We start from the raw sequence: 26,863 nt of genomic DNA on the forward strand, positions 1-26,863 counted from the left end.
CTGTGGCATCAGACCTCTCTGTGATCATCTTCCTCCCGCTTGAAGTTCCTCCCTTGGAATTTCCTTTAGGGAGTGTCTGCTAGTGGCAAAGGCTGAGTTTTTGTCTTTGTAAATGTTATTATTTCACCTCGTTCTGGAAAGATATTTTCACTGGGTACATAATTCTTGAAAGAAATTTTCACTGGATATCTAATTCTAAGATGATGGCTATTTCTTTTTTCGGGACACTGGATAGTCATTCCACTGCCTCTGGCTTCAGTTGTTCCCGACAAAAAGTCAAGTGTAAATCTATCACTTCTTTTTTCTGTGCGCCAGACAGAAGCCTTTGGACTCTACTCCGAGGGAAACAGGGAGGCATGGAAGGTTTTTAAGCACTAGGGTGACCGGTCCTGTCTGCATTTTAGAAAGCGCACTGTGGCCCTGCGTGGACACTGGCTGGGAGGGGATGTCGGCTCAGTGAGAAGGTTGCTGCAATCCAGAGAAAGGACGGGGGATGTGTCGGGGAGATCAGAGAGGCCGAGCTTGGGATCAATGCAGCGAGGCGGTGGGCGCGGGAGAGGCACAGATGGCTCCGGGTTTCCAGCGAGGATGAATGGAGGCGCCGTAGACACGGACGGGGGTCGGGGTAGGTGAGGATGAGTTCGCCTGGGACCTCAAGATCCATTCATTGCACAAATGGTCGAACACCTACTAAGTGTCTAGCCCCAAGCGCGTGTGTGGGGGGACTCGGGGCAGCGCGGCAGCAAACCCCGCGCCGGTGAGCACTTGTCCCCGCCGCCGCCACACCGGCCGAGGATTACTGTCGAGCGGGGGCCCCGGAGGCAGCGGACAGACGGACGGATGGACGTGGAGGCGTCTGCTCCGAACCGGCCAATCCGCGCCGCTCCGCAGCCCCGATCCAGAGAGACCTAGGTCCCCTGACCCCCGACAGGGTGGGAAACCGGGCCGTCCGCGCCCTCCCGCGGCTGGAGGTCCGCGCCCCGGCCCTGGTCGCTCCCTGGTGGGGGGCAGGGCGAGCGGCCTCCCGGCTCTGCCTCTTTCCTTATCTGCCCAGCCCCAGCCATGCCGCTTCCGCCCCGCAGAGTCACCGGGAGGATTTTAGGAAACGCGTCTGGGTGTTGGGAATCCGGGATCGTCCCGGCGCAGCGGCGCCCGCGCCAAATAAGTCCCGCGGGCCCGCGGCTCGGCTCCCGGCGGGGGCGGGGCTCCTGGGGGCGGGGCCGAGGCCGGCGGGGGCGGGGCCTGGAGAGGGAGGTCGGAAGGGAGGGGCGTGACCTGCCGGGCGCGAGCCGAGCCCCCGCCCCGCCCCCTCCCGCGCGCCCGCTCGCTCGCTCGCGCCGAGGAAAACGTTGCGCAGGTTCAAAAATGGAACGTCGGCGGCGTGAGGGAGCGCGAGGGGGTGTGCGCGCGTGCGCGTGCGCGTGCGCGCCCGGGCGAGGGTGACGGGGACCCCGCCGGCCCGAGCATCGCGCGCCGCAGCCGCGGCCCCGCAGCTCCGCCCCCGGCCCGGCCCGGCCCCGGGCCCGCTCGCCCGCCGCCCCGCATGGAGCTGTCAGCCATCGGCGAGCAGGTGTTCGCCGTGGAGAGCATCCGGAAGAAGCGCGTGCGGAAGGTGAGGCTGCCCGGGGGCGGCTCCCAGGACCCCTGTGGGGTCCCCTCCTGTTCCCAGCACCGTCCCTTCCACGCTGGGGGCGGGGGAGAAAGTGGGGCGGGGGGCCCCAGGCAGCCCCGCGCTGCTGGGCTCGTCTCCCCAGTCCGTGCCTCAGTTTCCCCCGCCACCTCGTAGGGCGAGTAGAATAAAAGTTGTCGCCCCCGGATGTTGGGGCATCTGAGCCCGCCAGAGCTGGAGATTCGGATCGGACTGTAGGGATCCCAAATGCCTTGCTTCCTCATCCTCCCTTCATTCTAAATTTGGGGAGACTGAGGCCCAAGTTGAGGAAACGGCTTGCCTAGTGTGTTAGCGTCGGACTGGGTCTCGAACTCAGAACTCTGGACTTTTGGTACCAAGACCTGTGAAGATGGAGGCGGAGCTGTGCAACAAGCTCCTGCCTCTGATGTCTAATTGCTGGACTTGGACCTTTTCCGATCCCTTCTACACCCTCACCTCCGTCTTTCTCCCCTTCTTCCAGTGCACACCCCTCCGTCGTCCCCACCCCAGCTCTCAGCCCCGCCCGCCCGGCCGGCTCAGCGAAGCCGCCTACAGCGCTGGGGCATCCTCGAAGCTCCTCCCCCTTCGCCTTCGCCTCCAAAACATACAGCCTGCAATTTAAGGAGGCGTCTGCTCTGCTGAGTTCGGGTCCCCGCGCCTCGGGGCTGGACTTTGGCGGTCCCCACTTCCTGTGCACATGTTTGTAGAGTGAGCTCGCCTCAGACTGGAGGTTGGAGATGGAAGTCCTTGAGGAAAGTTCCTCTCGGGCACTCACCACCATCCTTTTCCCTTATCTCCTCCCTGCAGCCCCTTGGGAGGCCCCAGCCGCAGGGCTGGGAGAGGTCTTAGAGGTCACCTCCTCCCATTTGACAGAGGCAGAAACCGAGGTCAAGGCAGGGGAAGTGACCTGGTCAAGGTCACTCGGCAAGGTAGAGATGGAGGTAGAGCAGGGGCTGAAGCTGGCTGATTGCCAGTGCATCTTCTTTTGGGAGAGAAAACTCAGTCCTGGCATCTTGGGCCAAGGGTGAAGGTCAAGGTGGGCCATGAGCTGCTTTTCTTCCCCCAGCTCTAGGGGGGTTGAGCTCTGTCTTCAGGTTGGGGTTGCTCCTCCTCCTCCTTCTCCCTTCCTCCAGGGTTTCCTCGATTTTAATTTCTTCCGCAAAGCCCAGTGCTTTCCATGCTGTGTAGCCTAAGCAGGTCCAGCAATTATATGCCCCTTCTACAAGGGGCCAGGGTGAGGAGCATCTTTCCTTCAGCCATTCTTTTGAAATATGTTTACGGAGGATCTGTTATGTACCAGGCACCATTCTAAGCCCCAGGGAGGGGTACCTCCCTTCCCTCATGGAGCTGGGGTTCTGGCGGAGGAGACACAGTGAAGGAGGAAATAAACACAGATGCCTCACATGGGGCTGTGGTCTATGCAGAAAGAGAAGCGTGAGGTGGGAGGTTGGCATTAGAAAGGCTGGCCAGGGCAGGCCTCTTTGAGGAGGTGACATATCTTGGTCTTAGAGCTCCTGGGTGGAGGGGTTTCACTTATTGGATGGGGTTGGACTGGAAACTTTTAAAGGGCCCTGTCAGCTGTGAGGAAGGGAGGCGCCTGGCTCAGTTTTCTAACTACTGGAGGGGTGGCCACCATTTCTGAAGGCGGAGACTTTGTTAGCCTTCTCTGGGTTCCTGCCAGGGCCTTTCGAGTGGAGAGTCCTAAAGTCACTGGTCTGTCACCTCTGGGCCAGAGGCAGCCTCTCCCAGGGAGGGGGCTAGAGGGGCTTAGTGCCATGGGGAAGGCCCCATTGAAGAATTTTCTAGGACATGGAGAGTCTTCTGATCTAAATAGGAAAGAGAGTCCTGGTCTTAGCACTGGGACTCTGGATACTGGATCCTTGGTGATGCACGCCCCTGTGTGGTCTCAGTTTCCCCACATGTGACATGCACTCTGAGCTTCTGCCACAGGAGTCCCAGAGGTGTTTGGGGCCAGATGTACTCCTGCACTCTACTAGGGGGGGTGGTCTGGGGTGGTCACGCAGCAGCCAAAGTCTGGGGGGCTCTGAGTTGGTGGGGATCTGATGGGCGACCCTGGATGGTGTGTATATGTTGTTGGATGTCTGTCTGCAGAGAGGGTGGGCCTGACTGTTCTGAAAGTGGTCGTGGGGCAGCCGTGTATCTCACTGTGTCTGCTTCTCTCTCTTTCTTCCAGGGTAAAGTCGAATATCTGGTGAAGTGGAAAGGATGGCCCCCAAAGTAAGGCTCCTGTGTGTGTGTGTGTCTGCCTTGAGTCCTTCCAGCCACCTTTTGCTCTCTCTCCTGCCTGGCTTTTAGCTCCAGCTGTTCTAGTAATTGGCCAGCAGACCTTGATTAGATCATCCTCTTCTTTGGGTCTCAGTTTCCCCTCTGCCAGCTGAGGGGCTTGGAGCACATGAGGGTCAAGGTGGGCTCCAGCTTCTCTTCTCACCTGCTCCCCTCTAAACGGAGCTCCATCTTGTCGTTGGAGCCTCCCCTCCCCTCTGTCTGGCTGTTCCTGGTACCTGGGAGGTGAAGGTCCAGCCTCTTAGCTTCAGAGATGACTGCTGGCCAGGTGGAGGGGCCCCCAAGCCGCAGCAGGTACAGTGCAGGGTGGGGGTTTGTGGGGCTGGGTAAAACAAGTGGAGCGAGCAGGGCACGGGTCCTCAGAGCCATAGAGCCAGGGACAGAGCCTGAGGCCGCCTCGCCTTTGGACAGCACTCTCCAGTCTACAGAGCAGGTTCCCAGGCAGCCTTGTGAGGCAGGTGTGGTGTGATCTCTAAAGATGAGGAAACAGGCTCAGAGAAGGTAAGCAGCTTGCCTTAGGTCGCACAGGAAGTGGAGGCAGAGTTGGGAGTTGAAGTAGACCTCCCCGTGTTCGGTGTTCGGGTATCTCCTCTGTGCCTCCTCCATCTGAGAGTTGAGGGGGCAGGGAACTGGGTCCAGGACCTCTCCCTGTGGCTCCACCTCTCCTGCTGAGGCCCAATCAGGAACCTTCCCACCAACCAATCGCCTCCCAGTAGGGAGTTGTTGTAGGGGGAGGGAATGAGCACGTCGTGGGGCCTCCCCATTGGTCTGTGGGTGCCCCACCCCCTGCCCTGCCTCCCAGAGACTGCTGGAAACCCCCTCTGCCCAGAGCCTCTGCTGTCTGTGCCAGGGGCTTTCTGCTGTGCTGGTTTTGGGGGCTGAGCTGGTATTGGGTCCTGGGAGCGTTTTGGGGGCATAGTGGAGTGACAGCAGAGGGGAAGACAGCCCATGCTGCCTCAGCTTCCCTTTCTGCAAAATGGGTTCAATAGTCCAGGCTCTGCCATCCTCTCACAGGCTCCTTCACCTTGTGGGGTGAAAGGCCCGGGCACGTGTTCAGGGTGACCCACAGGCATCCTAATGATTGGGGTCGGTGGCTGGCCCTTCCACTCCTGCTGCCCCTTCCCCAACACCCCGGGACTGAAGGAGGATCCCCTCCTCCACTGGGCAGATGAGAGCTGGACCTCCGGCCTGGGCGAAGGGGTAGTAAGAGGAGCGGGAGAGCTAGAAGAGGAAGATGCCAGGGTGCAGCCCAGCACTGGCTCCTTGGGTCCTCGTTGCTCCCTTAGCTTCAGCACCAGAAAGCATCGTGTTGGAGTGTGGTCACCAGCCTGTTGGCCTTCAAGGCACTGTTGGCCATTTTTCCTCCTCTGTAGACTCCATCTTTTGAAAGATTTCCTTCTCGAAACAGAGGTACTTAGAATTAAAAGTTCCTTCTCCCACTTTGATTAATCCCAAATGAATATGTCTGCCCACTAGAGCGTCCCTCCGGAGGGCAGGACCCAGTGCTCCAGGAGCAGTCCTTCCGTGTTTCTGCTGGCCTGAGACCACCAGATGGGCCCTCATGACTGCCTTTTGTGACCCCTCAAGGGTGTTCTGGGAGCCCTGTTTGACCAGATGACCTGGGACACCTGTGACTCCCCCACGCTTTGGTGCTGGGCTCCTGGCCTGGCTGCCCGCTGGACAGCTGTGAGTCCCTGGCAGTTACCCGACATGGCGAGGCCTCTGCTTCCTCATCGCCAAACTGGAATAATAAAGCCTCTGCCGCAGCACTGTTCTGAGGATTAGATGACAGCTATAAAGTACCTGGCACGTGCTCAGCCCACTCCAGCACTTGGTAAACGTTTGCTGTTAACAGAAAGTTAGACAGCTGGGCTTCTGGGGCACCCCAGGCCGGGAGAGGATCTAGGGGATTCCACTTCTCACAGGAGCTCAAAGCAGCCGTAGAAATCATTTAGATCAGTCTTCTAATTTTTCAGATGGGGAAACTGAGGCCCAGAGAAAGGAGGTCATTACAAGAATAGTACTGCCAACTTGGTGCAGTGTGGTACCCACTTCATGCATCCACTGTGCCACCCCACTTCGCTTGGGGGAAAACAGAGGTTCAGTTGCGGGGGAAGACGGGGGGACCAGGGCTCCTTTGTAACCCACTTGGTCCTCACTCTCCCCTCCTCAGGGGGCTTTGCGTGGAGCAGAGGCTGAGAAAGGCGGGGGAGTCGGGCAGGCTGCTCCCTGCCGGCCTGGGAGCGTTGGCTGGGGCAGTGCCAGCCGCGGCGGGGAGGGAGTCAGAGGCCCCTCTCCGCAGCACCCTCCTCACCCTGGGCAGGGAGGCCTGTAGTAATAACAGAAACATAACAGGAACCACGGTTTCCACAATGATCGCTCTGTGCCAGGCTTCTGTTAAGCCTTTACACGCTTTGTCTATTTTCTCTCCCAGACAGGAGACAAATGACTGCCCTTCCTCCCCAGCAGATGGGGCAGAGGAGCTGTCTTGGTTGTTCTGGAAGGTACAGCAAATGGCACAGGCAGGGGCTGAGGGCACGGAGGGCAGAGGATGCTGAATCATCAGCTACAGGCGCTCTCGGTCCTGCAGCGACCCTCAGCTCTCCCCTTCTCCTTGCAGCCTGCCCGGGACTGCTGTTCTGTCCTTCCCTTCCCACTGGTGAATGCTACCCCATCTTTTAGGAGGACTGCCTCCATGGAGCTTTAGTAATGATATTGTCAGTGGGTAAGCTCATAACCAGGCTGCCAATCAATCAGCCCCTATCATGATCAGGCGATGGCCCATTTAATTGCATCTCGGAAACCCATTTTATAGATGGAGAGAAAAACCCTCAGCAGAATGGTCCTTGCCCAGGGCCATACAGCTGGGACGAGCTGCCAGACGGCAGGGCTTGGGGGCCTAGCCCCAGTGAAACACAGCCAGCTCTACCAACGATGACCAAGGATCCCTTGTGTGGTGGCCTTTTGGCCAGTTCAGTAGGAAGTGGTCAGGTTCCGAGCCAGAGCAGACTGCCTTTGAACCCAGGTTCTGTAAATTTACCAGCTGTGTGGCCGAGGGCAAAGCCCTCAGCCTCTCTCTGCCTCCCTTTCCTCACCTGTAAGATGAGGGCCTGGACTCCATGGTCCTGCTGAAGGCTGCCTGAGACCAGAAAAGGTTCCTGACACAGCCACAGGCGGAGGAGGTGCTTCCTCCTCCTCCAAGACGGGTTGGGCAGCGGCAGCAGCAGCAGAGTCTGGGGTTCGGGTCCTGGCAGGTTTCTGCGCTCTCTAGGCTTTTAAAATTTATTTAATTAACGCTTATTTGCATTTATTATGTACCACACTGATGTAAGTGCTTTCCGTGGCTGAACACATCCAGTTGTCACATCAGCCCTAAAAGAGAGGCCTGGGGAGACGAAGGCCCCAGAGACCGAGTCCCTCGCGCGCCGCCGTGCCTGGCAGGCTCTACCCGAATCCGCCGCGCAGCTGCTCCTGCGGGCGACCGTGAATTGGATGGGCTGCGGCGGGCCGGGCGCTGCTGGGCCCCGTCGCCCCGCCCCCAGCACGGCGGGAGCCTGCGCGGAGGGCCGCGGGCGGGGCGGCCGCCGGCCTGTTTACCGGGCTCGGGGGCGGGGCGGCGGTCACGTGGCCGTGTTTACCTCCGAGCCGGCGCGCGCCGGCCCCGCCCCGCCCCCGCCCCCGCCCCCGCCCCCGTCCCCCATTGGTTGGCTCGGTAACCCGGCGCGCGACCCCGTGCGTGCGTGCGTGCGCGCGCGCGGTGGCCCGGCTGCGGGAGGGGGCGGGGCGAGGGGCCCTCCGCCCCCCACGGCGCGCTCGGTTCCCGCCCAGCTGCGCCGCCTCCCTCTGAGCTCCCGGCAGGAGTCCCGGCCCCGCTCCCCTCCCGCCCGGGCCCCGCCGCTGCGCGCTCCTGTCCTGCCTGCGCCCGGCTCTTCCCAGAGCGGGCTTGCCCTCGCTGTGGCCTCCGGCTCCCCACGCGGCGGGGCGGCGCTAGCGGCCTCCATCTTAGGGGGCCGCGCGCGTCGGGGAGACCCTTGGCAGGCCCCCTCCCCATCCCCCTGCACGAGGCAGGGCCAGGCCTCCCGCCGCCAAGACTAGTCCTGTCTGGTGGCCTCAGACCCCCAGCTGCCCCAGACCAGAACAGTCCCCCGTGAATCCGCTGTGTGCCAGGCCCGGGGTCAGACACCCAGGATGTGGTCAATCAGACCGAGCCCCCTCCCAAGGACGTCGCAGCCTGGGGGAGCCGGATACAGTGACATGTGAGGGACCCGCAGGTAGAGAGAGGGTGGCTGAGATTCAGCTGAGTTCCAGCTACAGACTGGCCACTTAACTAGCTCAGTGACCTTGGCAAGATGCAAACCCTCTGTGCCTGAGTTTCTTCATCTGTAAGATGGGGGTAACCTACCTCATAAGGGTGTTATGAGGAAGGGATGCGTCCCTGGCGGTAGTCATGCTCTCGCACCTCCTGTTACTGTGGTGGTGGCAGTTATTCTTAAGAGGAGGAAATTGAAGTCCAGAGAAGGTTAGGGACTTGCCAGGAACCACACAGCAGCTACATCAGCAGAAAATGGGCAGGGCAGTGGTGAAGTGGGCAGGGCGGAGAGGACTGGAGCGCGGTAGAGACTTTTCAACAGTGAGAGAGAGGGCGAGGCAGACCACACCCGAGGTGCACAGAATCCGCCCTCTCGTTGCTAGTTAGAGTTGAGGAAATTCACCCTTTGTCTTAGGGGAGGAAGGCTTGGAGTCCCTAACAGCCTCTGGTTGGTTATAGATTGGGCTCTACCCAAACTATAAAAACCCCAGTTTCACTTCGAGCATTTCTTCAGGGTTAGCGGAACTGCAGGGCCTTCATTCATTTCCAGAACACCTGGGCGTGCCGGGCTGGGCGCTCTCACGTGGGTGGGTGGACGGTTACCATTTGTGTCTGCGGCCAGGATGCCCGCTGGGTTCATCAATAACCATGGCAGGTGCAAAGTGCAGCAGTAAGAGGGGGGCAAGCGAAGGGAGGGTTCTTTCTGCTTCGAGTGAGACAGTTTGGAGAGAGTCAGGGGAAGCTACAAGGACCTGGCTCTTAAAGGACGAGGGACGGCACTCCGGGAGGAGCACAGAGCATGTGCAAAGCAAGGACAGTGGGACCCTGTCTGGTGCGAGTAGGTGTGCAGCAGTGTCAGGAAGAAGGGAGGGAAGGATGCTGCCCTCGGGGAGCAGGTGGTTCGAACCTAGATCGGACTACTGTCAGGTGTCTCTGTGTTCCCGACAGTGTAAGGTGAAGGCTTTAGCTTGCGCATTAGGAGTCGGCAGGGGCGGGGGCTCTGCCCACCTCTTTCTGCTTCCTGGTCCGGCCCCAATACCCGCTCCCCTCCCTTCTCATCCAGCCCAGCTGGCTGCAGCCTCAGCCAGAGTTGTAGTCCACGGCTTTGTTTCTGCTTGTACACACATGCACACATATATGTGTATTTGTATGTTTGTATGTATATTGTGTATTTGTGTGCATGCATATATATACACACGTATATATTTTAAAGTTTAAATTTTTGTATGCACTAGCATCTGTTTGTGGTGAGTGATAGTGGTTTTTCCATTTATAGAAGTCATAAAGTTTTTTTTTTTTTGAGGAAGATTGGCCTTGAGCTAACATCTGCTGCCAAGTCTCCTCTTTTTGCTGAGGAAGACTGGCCCTGAGCTAACATCCATGCCCATCTTCCTCTACTTTATATATGGGATGCATACCACAGCGTGGCTCGATAAGCAGTGCATAGGTTTGCACCCAGGATCCAAACTGGTGAACCCCAGGCCGCCGAAGCGGAACATGTGAACTTAACTGTTCTGCCACCGGGCTGGCCCCTAAAGTTTGCTTTTAAAATAAAATTATTTAAACAAAAAAGTGGGCTGCTTTAAAGGCAGATACTAAGTAAGTACATGTGCAGGTGGAACGAGGATGGCTGAGCTCGGGAACTGCTGAGCTGTCACCGCCCAGGTCTGTCCCATCAGGGGATGCTCTCCAGTCTGGGGGTGGTAGAAGGTCCCCTGTGGAAATACCACAGAGTCTGCCACAGGATTGCTGCACCGTCCGGTCACTGGACATTTACCGAATTCCTGCTGTGGGCCAGGCCCCGAGACCAGGGGACTTCAGAGCACAGAGAGGGAGCGAGCAGCTCAGCCTGGCAGAGGAGGCCCTGCTGGGCTGGGGATGGAGGGGTGGGTAGGGACAGCAACAGTAACAGACACAGAGCACTTCCTGTGATCCAGGCACTGCTCTAACACTTAGACACATGGACGCATTTAATCATGAGTCCTTTACAGATGGGGAAATGGAGGCACAGAGACATTAAGCAAACTGTTCAAGGTCGCACAGCTAGCAAGGCCGGAGCTGGGATGTGAGCCCAGGCAGTCTGGCTCCAGAGCGCCTGCCCTTTAGCACATGCTCTGTGTCTCTCGGGGAGGGAAACTGGGGTTTACGGGGCCTGCCCCTTCCAGGCACCCATTGTTCTGAGATGAACGTGGGGGGTTGACACAGTTATTATAGGGTGTTGTGATCAGTGCTAAGAATGAGGGGAGTTCTGCTGTCATTGGGGCCACAGGAGGCCCCTAACCTGGCCTGGGTAGCCAGGGATGGCTCCTGGGAGTAGGTGACAATTATACTGGATCAGGAAGGGGCACGGGCCTGCAGACAGTGGGTCCAGTGGAGCAGCTGCGGCCCCCGTGAGTGCTGGGGCTAGGGGCAGGGCGACTCTCACCTCTCGTCTCTCTCCCCAGGTACAGCACGTGGGAGCCAGAAGAGCACATCTTGGACCCCCGCCTGGTCATGGCCTACGAGGAGAAGTAAGGGGGCGCAGCCTGCCCCTGGGGCTGGGTAGAAGGCGGGCGCCGAGGTTTCCTAGGGAGCCTGCCGCTGGCTGGGCTCTGAACAAGAGTCATGGGTGTGGGGGTACGTCTGGCAGGGATACCACGGTCTAGTCTGTTGCTGGGGGAAGGTGATGGCACCGGGTCCCAGGGCAGCCAGGGGCTCTGGTCCCTCTCCTGTTGCTGGGTGATGTTGGCCACTTCCCTTACCTCCCCAGGCCTCGGTCTCTCTGCTGTGAAGTGGGCCACCCTAATAACACCTGCCCTGATTTTCCCATAAGCTGCGGTGCGGAATGTGAAAGTTTCACAGAGATGCCCTGCATGAGAGGGGCAGCAAGATCAGTAATGCCCAGTCATGCCCTTGGTGACAGAGCAGAGAGAGATTCTCTCTGGGGAGTCTCCCACCAAGAGAAGGCAGTCTGATGAGGCTCAAGAAAGGCCGGGGGGAGCGTGGCTTTGGAGCCGGGATATCTGAGTTCTGGTATGTCCCGCTGGGCCACCTCCAAGTGGAGTGGTGTTGGGCACAGCCACACGTGGCCCATCTACTGCAATCCTCAGCTTGGTTACTGCTTGGCAGCTCCTCTGATGGGCGACGAGGCAGAGCCTTTCTCAAAAATGGGGTTTCTCCTGGTCGGGGGCCTTTTGAGCGTAATCTAGCCTTTCCCTTCCGCTGTGTGAGCCCCAGCATTACTGACCGCCCGGCCAGCGGGCAGCCCCAGTCCTTCTGCCCTCCCCGACCCACCGACCCTGTACAGTGCAGGACCGCTTTATAAAGTCGTTTTTATTTGACTCCTTCCAGTAAGCTCCTGAGATAGGGATGTGGGTCTCATTTGACAGATGAGGAAACTGAGGCTCTGAAGAGCTGAGGGACTTGTCCAGGAGCCTCACAGCTGGGAAGTGGCCCCACCAGACCTCAGCCCGGGGCTCCAGCCTCTGTCTTCCTTCCCCCTCTGCTCCCCCAGGAGCTTTCCTGCTGTGCATTCAAAGAAGTTTCCACTGTTCTTTCCTTTAAAAGTCAGGCTCTCCCTGTCCCATGATCTTTCTGGTTCCCGGGTGCTTGGTGGGGCCTTGACCCCAAAAGGCTGTGACACTGGGAGCAGCCTGTGTGCTGTCCTGGACTGTGGTAAGGAGGACGCTGGACGGGTGACAAAGGCCTGATTAGAATCCTGGCTGTGCTGCTCACCAGCTGTGGGGAGTCGGGCATGGCCTTCTCCCCGCTGAGCCTCAGTGTGCCCGTCTGCGAAGTGGGGATGACAGTGCTGACCTCATGTGCTCTTGGGGGGAGCGAAGGTATGTGAGAACACTTTGTGAGTTAGTGAGTGTGGCCCACATGAGAATTATCCTCCTGATGGTAGTCAGGGGCAGCTAGGTCATTCTTTGTTTGACAAGTCTTTATTGAAGTCTTACTATGTACCAGGCACTGTTCCTGGTGATGGGGACACAGCAAGGAATAAAACCAACCAACGTGCCCACCCTCCTGGGGCTCACATTCCAGTGCGGAGACAGGCAATAGAAAGTACCCCACTAAGCAGACATGGTAGCAGATGGTGATAACCACTGCCGAGCCAGTGGGCTCAGGAGAGGGGGTGGGTGGGGGCTGGTTCCAATGGGCTGGTTACCTGGTGGTGTTTGACCAGAGACCCGAATTAAGTGTGGGAATGAGCCCAGTGGGTATTTCAGAGAAGAACAGCCAGGTGAAGAGAAGAGTGAGTGCAAAGGCCCTGGGGTGGAGGCCTGTGTTTAAGGAACAGTGTGGAGGCGAGTGTGGCTCTGAGTGTGGCTGACTGGAGTGGTGTGAGCTGGGGAAGGTGTGGGAGATGAGGCAGGGGCAGGGCAGCTGGGGCGGGGGGGGTGGCAGCTCAGGGAGGGCTGTGTGAGTCCTGGGAGAGGATGTGGATGTTATTTTGAGTGAGTCAGAAAGTCACTAGTTAAGGAACAACTTGGAGCTTGGGGACTTCTGCAGACCACCGCATGGCTCTTGGCCTACTCTTTCTCCCTCAGTCTGGATGAAAGGGATGGTGGGGACGCCCATCTTAACACCTGCCTCGCAGGGCTTTTGAGAGGCTCAGAACAAGTCAGGCAAAGGGGCTCTAACAGGGAGCCACTGCATGACTGGAGGGGCTGAGAGGGAGCTGAGGGCTTATGGGACCACGACCTGGGGACCTCCACCCTACAGCCCTGGACACTAGTGGGCCAAGTGTCCAGGGCCAACAGAAACCAGGCCCTGGGTAGGTAAGGGCTGGATAGAATAGACCTGCCCACACCTATCCGCCACCCTGCCCCCAACCCCACTCTCCCCCACCCACACTGTGCAGGGCAGGAGCACCCTGCTGGGGACTCCTGCTGGAGCATGTGCCCGGGACTCCTGGCCTGCCCTGCTGGCCCTGACTGTCCTGCAGCCCGGAGCTCAGCATTTTCACCAGTGACAGAAGTTGTCAGAATTTGGTCATCGGGCAAGTGACTTAACCTCTCTGTGCCTCAGTTTCCCCAACTAGAAAGTGAGCACAGTGTGGTTGTGAGGGTTAACGCATCTAGGGCGGTGCCTTGTACAGAGTGTCCAGAAGGTGAGAATGATAATGATAAACAGCACAGACGCATTGTTATCATTATTCTTATTCTTTTTCCCCAGGCCCTTCCCTTCTCCTCTCTGCTTCCTCCTCCTCTTCCTCTCTCTCCTTTCCTCCCTCTCTCCCTCTGCGCTTCCTTATTTTAGCCTTTCTAGCCCCATTTGATACACACCAGGACCTCCCTTGCTGTTCCCAGGATCCCCGTGGCCAGCTGAGAAGGGAGCCTCCTGCTCCAAATGAGGTCCTGTGGCCCAGATGGGAAGCGACAGCCATGGTCCCCGTGGGTCAGGGCAGCGCTGGGCCTGGAACAGGCCTCCTGGCGCCCAGCTCGGGTGCTGAGCTGAGACGCTCACCCCCGAAGGCTGGGAGGTCTGTCCTGGCGAGCCACCTGGGGCTGGCAGCACAGGGCCCACGGGCTTCTTTCACATGCAGGTTCTGCGGCCCATGGGTGACTCCATGGGGAGGGAGGGCCCTCCACAGGGCGCACTTCCCCCAGCGCCCCTGAGACTGATGTCAGTCCCTGAGGGGGGCGAACGTGGAAACAGCCGCCCGGGATCACTGATACAGCTGAGCTCGGCCTGAGACCGGCCTCAGGCCACACAGCCAGTAAGGGAAACAGGGCGAACTCCGACCTGCATGTTCTTCCTGCCATCCACGTGGCCTCTGCGGTGGAGGCTACAGAAAGTGTGATGGGGTGGAAAGAGGCAGGATGAAACGAAATGACTGAATTTTCCCACCTCTTCCGGCGCTGCTCTTGGAGTCTCTCCCAGTGTGTGTGTCGTGCGTGACTTTGTGGGATCCTCAGGTTGTGCCTGTGTGTCTGTGGGTTTGGGGTGTGGAGAAGGCACCCAGCAGAGAGTCTGGCATCTACTAGAGACTCAACACAGGCTAGTTTTTCTGCCCTTCCCTGACCAGATTATCAAGCAGATCCCAAATGGGGGAGAACCTGGGCAGAGCCTCACTTAGAAAAGACTGTTCCCGTTCGCATCAGCTCCCCCAGACAGTCAAGGCAAATTGGACCGACAGGTTTCTATACAGCTCTGCTACAAGTGGAAACTGGAACTCATTGCTTTGAGGGGATTCCCAGTGGCTTGTAGAGTGGAGCTCTGGCACGACCCTGGAGTCCAGTAAAGACCCACATATTTTTGGAGATGCCACCCGAGTCTCACCTCAGCGATTGGGACCCTTGGCTGTGGCCTCGCCTTTCATCAGAGGGAAGACCGAGGCCCTGGGAGTGGAACACATGAGCCTGTTGTTATGGCCTAAAGAGAACAACGAGGAGAAGCCCCCACCCTAGGATGGGGGGTAGCCCCACGAGGGTGCCCCCTCCCCAATAGACAGCAGAGGGTGGGTGGAGTGGATGCCTTATAGTCCCTTAAATGTCACCAGTGTTTCCTTTTCTTCTGCCGTCTGCTTTGCACCCCAGGGAGGAGAGAGACCGAGCGTCGGGGTATAGGAAGAGAGGTCCGAAACCCAAGCGGCTTCTGCTGCAGGTAACCCCGCCAGCTTTGGTGCTCACCCACGGGTCCCCCTTGCTCCTCCCACCAGCCCCCCATCTGTGCCTTTGCACCAGCTAGTGGAGCTGAACCACGTACCCTCCTCGGCTCCGCCCGGGGCACTGTGGGTGGGACACCTAGCGGGTAAGTTTCAGTGGGAGGAGTTGGGAAAAGTTGGAATATGGGGCTAGTGCCCCAGGAAGACAGCCTTGCGGGGAGGGACTGTGATGGGAGGGAGGGGATATATGGCTAATGGGATCCTAGAATTCTGAAACCTTAGAACCTTGTAGTTAAGCCTTTTGGATGCTCAAAGTCCCCAAAACACAAAATTGTAATATTTGAGAACCTTAGAAACATAAATGTTAGAACTGAGGAAACATGGGAGCCTGGAATTCTAGAATCTAAGAAAAGGAGACTCTTAAAATTCTGGAACCATAGCCTTGGAATGTCCTAGAAACATGGCATTTTTGAGTGAGAAGAAACCTCCAGGGCCTCCTTTTCCAATCCTCTGCCAGGGGGCGTCTAGACTTGGCAGCACCCCAAGTTGCCCAGGTCTTGGGGGCACTTTGCTGACCTCACTGCTTTGCACCGAAAGGCGGCTGGGTCTGCAGTGGTTTGGTTGTGTGATTTGAGGCAAGTCTTTTAGCTTCTCTGAGCTTGAGTTTTCTCGTCTGTAGGATCAGGATGATAAGAATAGCTCTTCTCCTTAATAAGGTGTTTGGAGCCAAAACATAAGGCTTCCTGGTCCACGTGTAGTGTGAGCCATGGCCAGCCTCCTGCCCACTCTTGGTTCTAGATCACCTGGGGCTTTACCAGAGTAGAGGGGCCTCCCTTGATGTCGTGGGCATTTTCCACGGAGTGGTGTGAACTGGGTCCCAGGAAGGAAAGTAGCATCCGTCAGACGTCTTCTCCCTGCGAATGCTGCTCACAGTGAGCACTCTCCCTCCACACTCTCGCCCCGTGGGGATGGTGTAGGAGCTATCTGTTGCTGTGTAATGAGTTACCCCTAACTAAGCAACTTAAAGCAATACAGAGTTCATGTGTCACCCAGCCCCTCAGGTCAGGAACCTGGGAGCCCTTTAGTTGCTTCTTTCGTGATTCTGGCGCCGGTTACAGTCCTGATGTCAGCCAGGGCTGCGCTCCTCTGAAGGCTGGCTGGGGCTGGACCATCTGCTTCCAAGGTGGCTGCGCACATGCCCGGCGAGTCAGTGCTGGATGTTGACAGGAGGCCTGGTTCCTTACCACATGGGCCTCTCCAGAGGGCTGCTGAGTGGCCTCACAGTACAGCTACCGGCTTCCCCAGAGTGGGTGATCCGAGAGACAGCAGGGAGGAAGCATAGTGTCTCTAGCGACCCGGCCTCAGGAGCCCCGCAGCACCCCTGCAGAGGGGACCGCATGCGTGCGTTCCTGGAGGCGGGTGTCCCCGGGGCTGTCTTCGGGGCTGGCTACTGCAGGTTCTTCATGGTTTCACTGATGGGGAAACCGAGGCTCAGGGAGGTCACTAGTTTACCAGGGCCCCCAGCTGGGTTATAACCCAGAGCTGACTCCTGGTGCTCCTGGAGCCCTGTTAGTAGCTGTAGTTTTCTCATGGTGAGGTGGAGAAGGACAAAGACGAGTTTACCGTGTAGAATCATGGGAGTGTTACTGGGCTTGTGACGGCCTACGAGCCAGGCTGAAGGAGCGGGTTTTGGTAAAGCTGCGTCTAGGATCAGCCCTCCTAGCTTTGCAGTACGGTCACGCGTAGCTTAATGACAGGGACACGTTCTGAGAAATATATCGTTGGGTGATTTCTAGGTGACAAACCTGGATGGTGTAGCCTACTACGCACTAGGCTCTGTGGTACTAATCTGATGGGACAGCCGTCCTGTACGCGGTCCGTTGTTGACCGAAACGTTATGCGGCGCATGACTATATTTTCCCAATACCCTCTCAGTTCAGCCCTCCTCCCGTCCCAGAACAGCCCGGGCCCCGTGCCTGGTGATGGGCATTGGCAGGCCCAACTGCAAATAGAGCCTGCGCGTGTGATCTCTGCTCCCAACTTGGAGATGTTTGACCTACAAGTTCCATCTGATGGCCTCACTCTCTTCCTAGGAGCTCTTGGCCTCTGGTGACAGGTGGCAGTAGAAGGTACTGTCCCAGAGTGATCCAGGCCCTCCCAACACCTCAACACCAGGAATCTTTCTTGGATTTGTATAAATTTGCCCCAAAGTCAATAAGACAAATCCCCAGATTACAAAACTCCAGCCCTTGAGTGGTGGAAGCATGTGGCTTCCAGCCCCGTTTTAATGAGAGTGAGATGGGGCATCAACAGAGGGCGGGACCCACGAGGGGCCGCACTGTAGCTCAGAGCCGAGGAGCGCCTGGAGGGATGGAGAGGCGCCCCCGGCTGCTGGCAGAGCTCCGTCCTGGTGTCTGTCTGATGTGGTGCACCCCAGTGCTGTGTGTACCATTTGGCTGACTTGTCCCAAGAAACTTAGCCCTCTGCATCACGCCATCTCCCTAAAAGCTAGCTGTTTCAGCTTTGGGAGTCCTTTAGTAAGCAAAGATTCCTTTCCTGTAATGAGGAATAACTCCTTAATTTATCTGCTTCGTAAATCCAGATTTGTTTTTGTTGGTCAGTTTTCAGTTTGTACCTCTCGTATGCTCCTGTGCTGTGTACCAAAGGAATGCCCTGGCCCCCATCCCTGAGCCACTTACAGCCCCCGGGGAGATGAGGCTGCACTGTGGGGCCACGATGAGCGGCTGGGCCTGGGGCTGGGGCTGGTCAGGGGTGGCTCTTGGGGCTGTGGTGGGGTAGGGGTGCTCGCTGGCTGGGGGGGAGGAACAGCATGAGCAAAGGCGCGGCAGCGGGTGGGAGGGCAGGGCTGACCCGCCGTGCCCTGGCTTGCCCCCGCAGCGGCTGTACAGCATGGACCTGCGGAGCTCCCACAAGGCCAAGGGCAAGGAGAAGCTCTGCTTCTCCCTGACGCGCCCACTCGGCAGCGGGAGCCCCGAGGGGGTGGTCAAGGCGGGGGCGCCCGAGCTGGTGGACAAGGGCCCCTTGGTGCCCGCCCTGCCTTTCTCGCTCCGCAAGCCGCGCAAGGCCCACAAGTACCTGCGGCTCTCACGCAAGAAGTTCCCGCCCCGCGGGCCCAACCTGGAGAGTCACAGCCATCGACGGGAGCTCTTCCTGCAGGAGTCGCCGGCCCCGGATGTCCTGCAGGCGACCGGCGAGTGGGAGCCTGCTGAGCAGCCCCCTGAAGAGGAGGGTAAGGTGGCCCAGGCCCAGAGACCCTCAGCCTGGAAAGGTCCCCGAGTCCTCAGTGCCCAGAGAGGGCCCAGGTGCTCCCGAGGCTGCACAGCCTGCAGGGACTCTCGCACCCAGCCCAGAGCTCTTTCTGTGGTCCCACTCCAGATGAGCTCTTGTCCAGCCAGGGAAGATAAATGTAGTGACCCCCTCCGTGTGTCCAGCCTCGAGCCAGGCCCTGATCTGACTGGAGACTCAGAGGAGGACCCGGTGCTGGAGGGGGGCAGTCTGCATGTTGCCACCTGCTCCCACCTTCCCACCTTGTCATCAATGCTGTCCCCTGTCTGTCTGTCTGTCTTTTTCCCATGGCTGCAGCAGATGCAGACCTGGCCGAGGGCCCCCCTCCCTGGACACCCACGCTCCCCCCAAGTGAAGTGACAGTGACCGATATCACCGCCAACTCCATCACCGTCACCTTCCGCGAGGCCCAAGCGGCTGAGGGCTTCTTCCGAGACCGCAGCGGGAAGTTCTGAGTCACCGTTTTTACTCTTCTTAAACTGTTTTCTTTAGGGCTTCGGGTGGGGACTTCCAGAGATGGGGAGGGATTGGGGTGGGGTAATTATTTTATTTAAGAAAATATGGAACAGGAGATGTGGGGGGAGATCCCACCCCCTCCCGCCCTTCTGCCCCGTTCTCTGCGCGTGATGTTTATGGAGAAGCCGTGGGCTCTGTTTCGGGGGCCGGGAGGCCTGGCACTGCTCTGTCAGTTGGGATGTCATCTCCAGGGCAGAGTGGGGACAGACCCGCTCTCCCCTGGACACCTCTGTCACCGTTCCTCTCCACAGACACAGCAGCTGGTCCTAGGAACTAAAGGAGGGTGGGAAGGCCCCAACCCTCCCCTGTGAGCAGCCCACCCCAGCCTTTCTGGTTGGTCCCCCTTTCCTTTTTTGGGGGAGGGGTCTTTACTTTTGACTTGCCACTCCAGCTTTGCGGGGGGATGTGGAGGCTGGCTTTGGCCAAAAGTGACTGGTCAGAGAGGAGGGGAAGAGGAAGGGTTTGAGATTGCTGGGGTGCACCCACGCCCTTCAGCGAGGCCTCTGCCTTCCTGGGGGCAGCTGCCAGCGGAGCCCCTTCTGCCGACAGCTCTGCCGGCCCGACCTGGCCTGTGAGAAATGCTTCTGTGCACACCCAGCTGCACAGGTGTGCACACACCGCCCCTCGCACCCTCGTGACTGCGTGCACGTGTCTGCAGATGTGTGCAGTGGGTCTTGCAAACCTCCTGTTTAGAAGCCCTGACCAGATGAACATGCGGTGATTCACAGCGCAAAGGAACTTGCCATGGGCACCCCACACTCACCCCACCGTGCATGGCCCGTCACGGGACAGCATCTCTCCTAGCTCATTGTGCTCACAGCTGTCAGTGGAGGGCAGGGTCCAGCTGTGGACGTCCCAGGCATGCAGATGTGGTCTTGGGGCTCCACCTGGCCAGCTGCAGCGTGCAGGGGGGCTGGGCGCCAGCACATGCTCCGAGGCTCTCAGGGCCCTGTCCTTCCTCTCCTGGGCTCTTGTCCTCTCTGACTCAGGTGGCTTTTCAGCCCATCCCACTCCCCTCTTTCTCTGCCCTCCCTTCCAACTCGGCCAACCCAGGCGCAGTGTGGGTGGCCAGGAGGAGGGAGTGTCCCACCACCTTCTCAGGGCAGCCTCGACTCCTCATGCCCTTTGCCCTTCCATCCTGTGTCCCTCTCCATCCACCCTAAATGCCACAGCTGGGGCTGACCAACTGTTCTTCTGCGGGGACAGGGGCGGCGGGGGGGGGTACCTTGGCTGTGTCTTTTCGTGGTTGGCTGCAGCAGTGGCTGGTGGGTCAGGCTGTGCACAGCCCCGCGCCCTGGCAAGTGACTGTGTTTGCCAGATGGAAGCTTTCTAGTTTGCACAAATGTGTCCTGTGGGCTAGCAGCCTCCCTGGCATTGAGGAGTGACGTCTCCCCTCTCCCAGCCCTGTGGGGTGACAAAGCCAGAGTGGGGTGGGCGCCGGGGGAGCCAGTACAAGGCTGGCTCCCTGCCCGCCATTGACAGGGTTGGGGCACTGCTGTGCCCCACTCGCCCTCCGCCCAGGGCTGTCCCCCGCTCTCTGCTGTGTCCTGAGGAAGTCAGCAGAACCCCTGCTGAGGCAAGGATGGGGCGACTCTTCCCACAGACCCCTTCCCACGTTCCCAAGCCAAAGACAGCCTGCACCCCATTTCTGTTTGGGGTGCCCTGCTGGCAAGATTCCCAAATCCCTGAGTCTCTCTCCCCTTCCTCGTTAATCCTTCATTGTCCAGGGTCAATTCAGTGCTTCCATTGGGGGATGTCCCCTCAGGGGGCTTGACTCACCCCTAGCCTGAGGAGTGGAATCTAGGGGAGTCTGTGGGGTGTGTCAGGGAAAGGGGGGCAGCAGGGAACCCCACCTTCCCAACTGTGGGGCCCTGGGGGTCAAAGGGCAGCTAGGAGTTGGGGCTCTCCCAGGACGGGGGCTCCTGGCAGAGGCGAGGGGGTGGAGGGGCCTCTCTAACTGCGTGCTGTCGGCCGTGGCTTTGGGACGTGGCTGGCAGCTGCCAATAGAAGTCATCCTCCCCATCCTCGGGGACGTGGGACCTCTCCCGCCTCTGGGCACTCTCAAAGAGCTCTTTGTGCACTTTGTGGGTTTGGGGGCCTTTTTGTGGAATGAGCAGCTGTTTTCTGGCAGCTGCTGCGGAACCTTCTTGCCTCTTAGCCCTTCATGGCCCACAGGGCGCCCTGAGGCTCGGGGGCTGAACCCTCAGCAGACTGGCCCCTGGGGGAAGGGCTGTGGGCGAGAGACCTCTCTGAGGGGCTGGGTGTGGCGGGCAGTCCTCCTCCCAGCCCTGAGCATCCAAGCACAGTGAGGCGAGAGGGAGTGAGGCCGACACTGACCTCCTGACCCCACCACCGCCACCCCAGAAGGCCAGTACTCCCGGGGGTGGGAGGCTCAGAAAGAGTTGGACCACTGGTCTTTCCTACCCCCAGCCCCACCCGTTTTGAATGTAGAGAGACTGGTTGGTACTTTTCTTTTGCCGTGGGCTGGGGCGAGGACAGTGTTCCTCCCCCTGGCATGGCCACTTGGGGCCGAGCCCTTTGGGCGTCCTGAAGATCACCCCTCCTAGGACAGTGATCGATGATCGATGATCGCATTGCCAACTTTCTCCTCCTCTCCGGCTCGGGGAAGGCACTGTGCTGCCAGGAGGTGGTTTTACTTTTTGCTCTGTAAGTGGCAGCCTGGCCTCCAGGTCCCAGCACGAGAACGCTTCCTTTGCACAGAATGGGCATCGAGCTTTGTTCAGACGAAATGAATGTATTTGGGAGGGTTTGGGGCCGAGTTGATTCCAAGCACATGCCTTTTCTGAGTGAGTGTGTGCTGGGGAGAGCTAGTGTGGATGCAGAGCACGGTTTTATTTTTGTACTGATATTGGTAAGAGACTGTATAGCATCTATTTATTTAGATGATTTATCTGGTAAATGAGGCAAAAAATTATTAAAAATACATTAAAGATGATTTTAAAAAAGCTCTTGCATTCGATCCTTCCTTTTGATGGTGTCACAGTTGTACCAAGGAAAGTGCTTCAGCCCCTGGGACAGCAGCCTGGGATGTAGGTCCCAGCTCGGCCAGTGACTGACCGTTTTCTTGGACAGGTCATTCCATTTTCTGAGCCCTCCAGATGTACCGTGAAGATTGATTTGGGTGATGGGTGGAACCGGAAATTGGAGTGTAGATGGGCAGGTGCCCACTGCGGTGGTCCCTGCAGGGCATCATCAGAGGCCAAGCAGAGCTGCTGGTCTCTGCTCCCTGCCACGAGTATTGTGTTCTAGAACCTGGGGTGTCCAGCATCCTAGGCCTCTCCAGTTGCAGGTTCTGGAAGCCAGGACTGTCATGGCCTAACTCTCATCTACCGTTGTGTTCAACCAACCCAGAGAGTGGTGGTCAGAGCAAAAAAGAGTGAGTGAAGGGAGAGTTCTCCAAGTGTGCGTGGGAGTGGGCAGGGCTGGCAGCGTGGAGGACAGGTAAGATGCTGCTGCGGCCCCCCAGGCAGGGATGGTGGTGGCTACAGCCGTGGACGTGTCTGTGAAAGGGGGAGAGTGGATAGGCTGGAGGTACACTTAGGTGGCAGGATTGTCGCGACATGGCATTTTTGCCATCGTGTGGTGTGAGGCGCAGGGAGGCGTCACAGTTATGCCCAGGTTTCCAGTTTGGAGAACTGTGTAATGGTGGCTCTTTATCTGGATGGAGACTGAAGAAGGAGAAGCAGGTTTGGAGGTGCCTTGGTCACCCCAAAAAACAGAGCCTAAACAAGGGTTTTATAGGCAGAGGGTGTATTTGGGAAGTGATCCAAAAAGCGGGGATGGGGGATTAGAATGGGTGAGGGAAGGAAGAAAAGTCATGATAAGGAGCATTAATGAGGTCACCATTATGGCGATTGGCATGTCATCCTACCTGAGATCACCCAAGAAGTATACAGATGTCCCCTAGAATTGTCCACTCCCAAAGGATGAGGGATGGGAGCATTATCCATTGAGTGCCATCCATCTTTGTTTGAGGGTTGCCCTTGGGTGTGCTAACCAACACCCCAGCTTCCAAGCTCTGCATATGCCAGCTTCCACCTGTCTGTTACCCCGTCCATTGTACTGGAAGAGCCTCGGGTAGAAAGTGCAGACGTGCACCCAGTGCAACCCCATGTGGAACTGTCCACCCCATCCACAGCTGCAATCAGAGTTGAGGCCAAGCCACGAGTGCCCAAGGGGGCCACTCAAGGTGTCTGACACAGTCCACCCCTTGCAGCGCTCCACTTTGCGCATTATCCATAATAAATCCACTCTTTTGCTGAGTCTTCAAAGAGGTGGCCAGTTACAATCTCTATAAATGAAGACAATAACTGATGGTTAGTGGGACAAACCACAGTCCTCGGTGCTGCTGCTGGCCCCAAGGCTGTAAGTGATACCCATCGTCTCCCTCCTTCATCACTCTCTGCCCCCCACTCAGCCAGCCTTCCCACTCGTCTAGGTTATTTGCCTGGTGGGGTGACTCAACCTCTCGTCCATGAAGAGTCTGAATTTCGTTGATTGTCCTTGTCCCATCAGGCTGAGGCTGCAGCAAGTGCCGTTTACAGTCACCTGTGGGCACCGAGACATTCTCAGTGACAGACCGAGTCCTCTTTGCCCACAGTACGGAGCAGCGACCCGGCATCTCTTGTAATCACCGTCAGTTAACCTCATCAGTTTAATTTCCACTCTTTCAGCCACAGTGACCCGGTGGTAGTTGCAGCTCCAGTTTCTGGGGAATTCCTTACACTGTCCCCTGGTAGAAGCGTTAGACCTCTGATCTGCCAGGGTCCGAGCTGCAGTGGTGAGGAGGGCCAGTCAGGCTGCCACCCCCTGGCCCTCCCTGGACGTGGCTCCATTGGTTCAGTGCATGCACTAGCCCTGGAGGACCGTGCCCAGCTCCGCAGGTGCTGGTGCTGGTGACGGTGTAGACTCTGGGCTGTGAAGGCAAACCCACGTCCCGAGTGGGCATGCAGTCTGCTAAGTGTGAACTGCTGACCTCTCCAGCGGGGAAGGAGTACTGTGCAATCAACTTGCCATGAACTATCCAGCTGATCTCCTTGAGGGATGGTCCTGCATCGAGGGCTCACCATCAGTATCTGCCTCTGACAGGTTGCACGTTCATCAGCTGTGGGCACTAGTCGTGGGACCGGCTTTGTGAAAGGAAGCCCATGCTGTTGGGCCCATGCGTAGCCTCCATTTCATCCATTGTGGCCTGTCGATTGGTGGGCTGATTGTGTAGGCACCGGATGGCAAGGACTGGCCAGCTGCCTCCCACTGTCAGATGGATCATCCTATCCTCCTGTTTCTTGAGTCTTCTCCACAGTGAGTGCTCTCCAGTGGGCACAAATCTGAGATACAGTCTGACCCCTTCAAGAAAACATAGTCAGATATAGTAAATCCATCCCCGAATTTCTACCAACCTGAGCCTTCTGGCTCCTTTCTCAAACCTATGCCAAGGCTGCTTTAGCATCATTATGGTCACCTGCAGAGGCAGATGAAGCCACTCACCCAAAATTTGATTCAGATGTTGAGATTTATGCCACACACACACACACACACACACACACACACACACACGCACACACCAAGAGGGTATGAAAATATCAATTCCATACATCATTGAGGTCTCTGGGGAGAGCAGGGTGGGCCTCTCAAGCAGGTCAGAATGGTCAAAGAGAGCCAGGAAAGGCACTGGTCAGGGTTTCCCGGGGCTGGATGGTGGGCTGGGCTGAGCATTCCTGTGTGAGCAGAGGCCTGTGTGGTTCAAATCTCCTGCCGGTGCCCAAGAAGGCACACCAGGCTTTCTTATCAGCTTGCTCAGATGAGGGCACAAGGGGAAGAGAGAGAAATGAGGCTTAAAAGCTGTCAGCAGTTGAGCATCAAAAAGGGATTCAGACTCCTCATGATAGCATCTCTGTCCTGTAGGAGGCTGTCGTCATGCCCAGGCGCATGGAGCCATCTTGGCAGTGCACTGGGACTGGCGCCAGTGTCCTTGTCAGTTTGTTAAACCCTGACTCGTGGAGAGCACCATCCCGTCAGCCCCTCTCCCTGTCCAGTTTATTTTCCCCTCCAAGTCTCAAACCCTCAAGTCCAGCCCCACGTGTGCACCCCACCTTCCTTCTTGTGTGTGTTAGTGGGTCTTGCTAGCGGGACTGCCTGGGTCTGTGCTGGTTTGAGGAGGGGAGGCAAAGGTGACTCTTGAGAAGGAAAAGTGCCATCTTGAGGGGTATTGGCCTCAGATGAGGCCTTCGTGTGGCTACCAGGCAAGGGGTCTGCTCTTCCCTAGTCAGGGTGACAGGCTTCCAAGGCCAGCCTGAGGACCCAGAGGATTCTGGTGGTCAAGCTTCTCAGACCCTTTATGTCAAATGTCCCCAACCTATGGCTTAGGGTTCTGTTCCTTCCCTGTCAGGGCCCTCAGCTTAGCACAAGGGGCCTGCCGAGGCTGTGCCTTAAGTCTCCTTTGCAGCTCTGCACCTCTTATAACCAAATGTCGGGCCTGATGGTCAGCTGGATATGCCCCGTGGCAAGAGAGCATGGCCCTTTGAACACTGTCATATGTCAAGGATGAAAAAAATATATATATATATGTGGAAAATAACTTTATTTTCCAAAACTCAGAAGAGGCCTGTTTTCACAGCACAGCCTGAGTTGAGAGTGGGCTGACTTGAGGCTGCCATTTTCTTTCTTCAGGGTTTTGCATTGAGCCAGCTCCACCATTCAAGGCCCAGAGCTGTGCGCGTCCCAGGGCTGCATCTCTGCATCCCTTCCTGGTCCACAGGTGGTGAGGCTGCAGCACCTCAGGGATGATCACCTCCCTGTCTTTTCCAGCCTTGGGTCCTTGCTGCTGTCTGACTAGTAGGGGATCCAGTTCCACATCCCATCTGAAGATGCGCTTTTGAGGTCCGTGTCTGTCTTGGCTTTGCTATCTGTCATGGGTTGAATCGTGAGCCCTTTCCCCCCACCTCTCTCTATTGAAGTCCTGACCTCCGGGACTTCCAAATAGGACTTCATTTGGAGACAGAGTCTTTACAGAGATAATCAAGTGAAAACGAGGTCATTAGGATGGGCCCTAATTCAGTGTGACTGGTGTCCTCCTAAAAGGGGAAAATTGGGGCCCAGTGACAGAGACAAAGGGAAGATGAAGTGCAGAGACACCAGGAGTAGATGGCATCTGCAAGCCAAGGGGAGAGGCCTGGACCGTCCTTCCCACACAGGCCTCAGAAACCAGCCCTGCCAACACCGTGATTTTGGACTTCCAGCCTCCAGACTGCGAGACAAGACATTTCCGTCGTTTAAGGCCCTCCGTCTTGGTTACGGCCTCCGCAGCACACTGCTACAGGGTCTGAGAGAACAAAGTCTGACTAGGCTTGGCTCTAGGCACTTTATTTGGGAGGTGGCCCTAGGGAGCAGGAGCGAGGGCTGGGGAGAGAGGGACAGGGAAGGAGGAAAAGCCGAGAGAAGCTGTCTCATTGAGGTGGATGCTGTGGGCAACGGGGACTGGACTCCGTCTGGACTTGCTGAGAAGTTTTCAAACGCCTCCTCAAATTGTCTGCCCGGAAGACGGAGTGATTATCCACAGGCTCGCGTCTCTCACTGTCAAGGGCGCCTGGGGCATTGACTCCCTCTACTTAGGAGCTGTGTTCGTGCAGAGGCCAAGGGAGCTCCTGCCGGCATCAGAGGAGCCCCCTGGGCAGGAAGTGAAGAGGGGCCACCCCGGCCACGGCAGCTCAGACGAGGACAGAGGACATGAGGTGCCAAACACAAGTATCCTGTAGAGCAAGGAAGGCGATGCAGCCAGTTCTCCATTCTGAGTTTAAGCTGTTTGCGAGTGTTCAGGCAGGGAGGTCCCACCAGCACACATGGTTCTGAATCTTGGGGAGAAAAACACACTTGATGCAGTGTCATATTTTTTAAACTTTTTATTATGAGAAAGTTCAAACATAGACGGAAGTAGAGGCGACAGTGTAAGCAGCCCCCGGCCCCCCTCACCCGAACTTGGTCCTCACCAGTGTTATCCCACATTTGCTGGGACGCAGGTGCGCGGTTCGTGGGCCCAGCAGTGGTGGGAGGGGTCCGGGGTCAGGGTTCGGAGGAGAGAGGGCAGTGGGTGGGGTGGGAAACGTGTGCTCTGCCGCCTCTGAGTTCCCACACTGGAGGGCATCTGGCACTCGTCCCGGGCGGCTCCTCA

General features: G+C 57.7%; 1 protein-coding gene across 3 annotated transcripts; it reads left to right on the forward strand.

Annotated features, from left to right (window-relative positions):
- The first annotated feature begins 1,287 nt into the window (after positions 1-1,287).
- On the forward strand, positions 1,288-21,641 carry CBX7 (chromobox 7). Of its 3 annotated transcripts, none has more exons than XM_014850084.3 (6): positions 1,288-1,612; positions 3,843-3,886; positions 10,706-10,771; positions 14,786-14,852; positions 17,752-18,103; positions 18,457-21,641. In XM_014850084.3, exons 1-6 carry the CDS (start codon positions 1,544-1,546, stop codon positions 18,612-18,614), a joined length of 756 nt encoding a protein of 251 aa, XP_014705570.1. In that variant the 5' UTR covers positions 1,288-1,543; the 3' UTR covers positions 18,615-21,641. The 3 variants fall into 3 exon arrangements, with proteins under 3 accessions (XP_014705570.1, XP_014705571.1, XP_044635536.1); XM_014850085.3 differs by having other exon boundaries at positions 1,399-1,612; positions 18,460-21,641; XM_044779601.2 differs by having other exon boundaries at positions 1,399-1,612; positions 18,031-18,103.
- Positions 21,642-26,863: the final 5,222 nt, after the last annotated feature.

This window comes from Equus asinus, chromosome 4 (assembly GCF_041296235.1).
Source record: "Equus asinus isolate D_3611 breed Donkey chromosome 4, EquAss-T2T_v2, whole genome shotgun sequence".
In the NCBI taxonomy this organism is placed as follows: domain Eukaryota; kingdom Metazoa; phylum Chordata; class Mammalia; order Perissodactyla; family Equidae; genus Equus; species Equus asinus.

Coding starts and splice junctions, on each gene's coding strand:
- CBX7 (XM_014850084.3), top strand. CDS start 1,544: ATGGAGCTGTCAGCCATCGGCGAGCAGGTGTTCGCCGTGGAGAGCATC. Junction 3,887..10,705: donor TGGAAAGGATGGCCCCCAAA/GTAAGGCTCCTG, acceptor CTCTCTCCCCAG/GTACAGCACGTGGGAGCCAG. Junction 18,104..18,456: donor GCAGCCCCCTGAAGAGGAGG/GTAAGGTGGCCC, acceptor CCATGGCTGCAG/CAGATGCAGACCTGGCCGAG.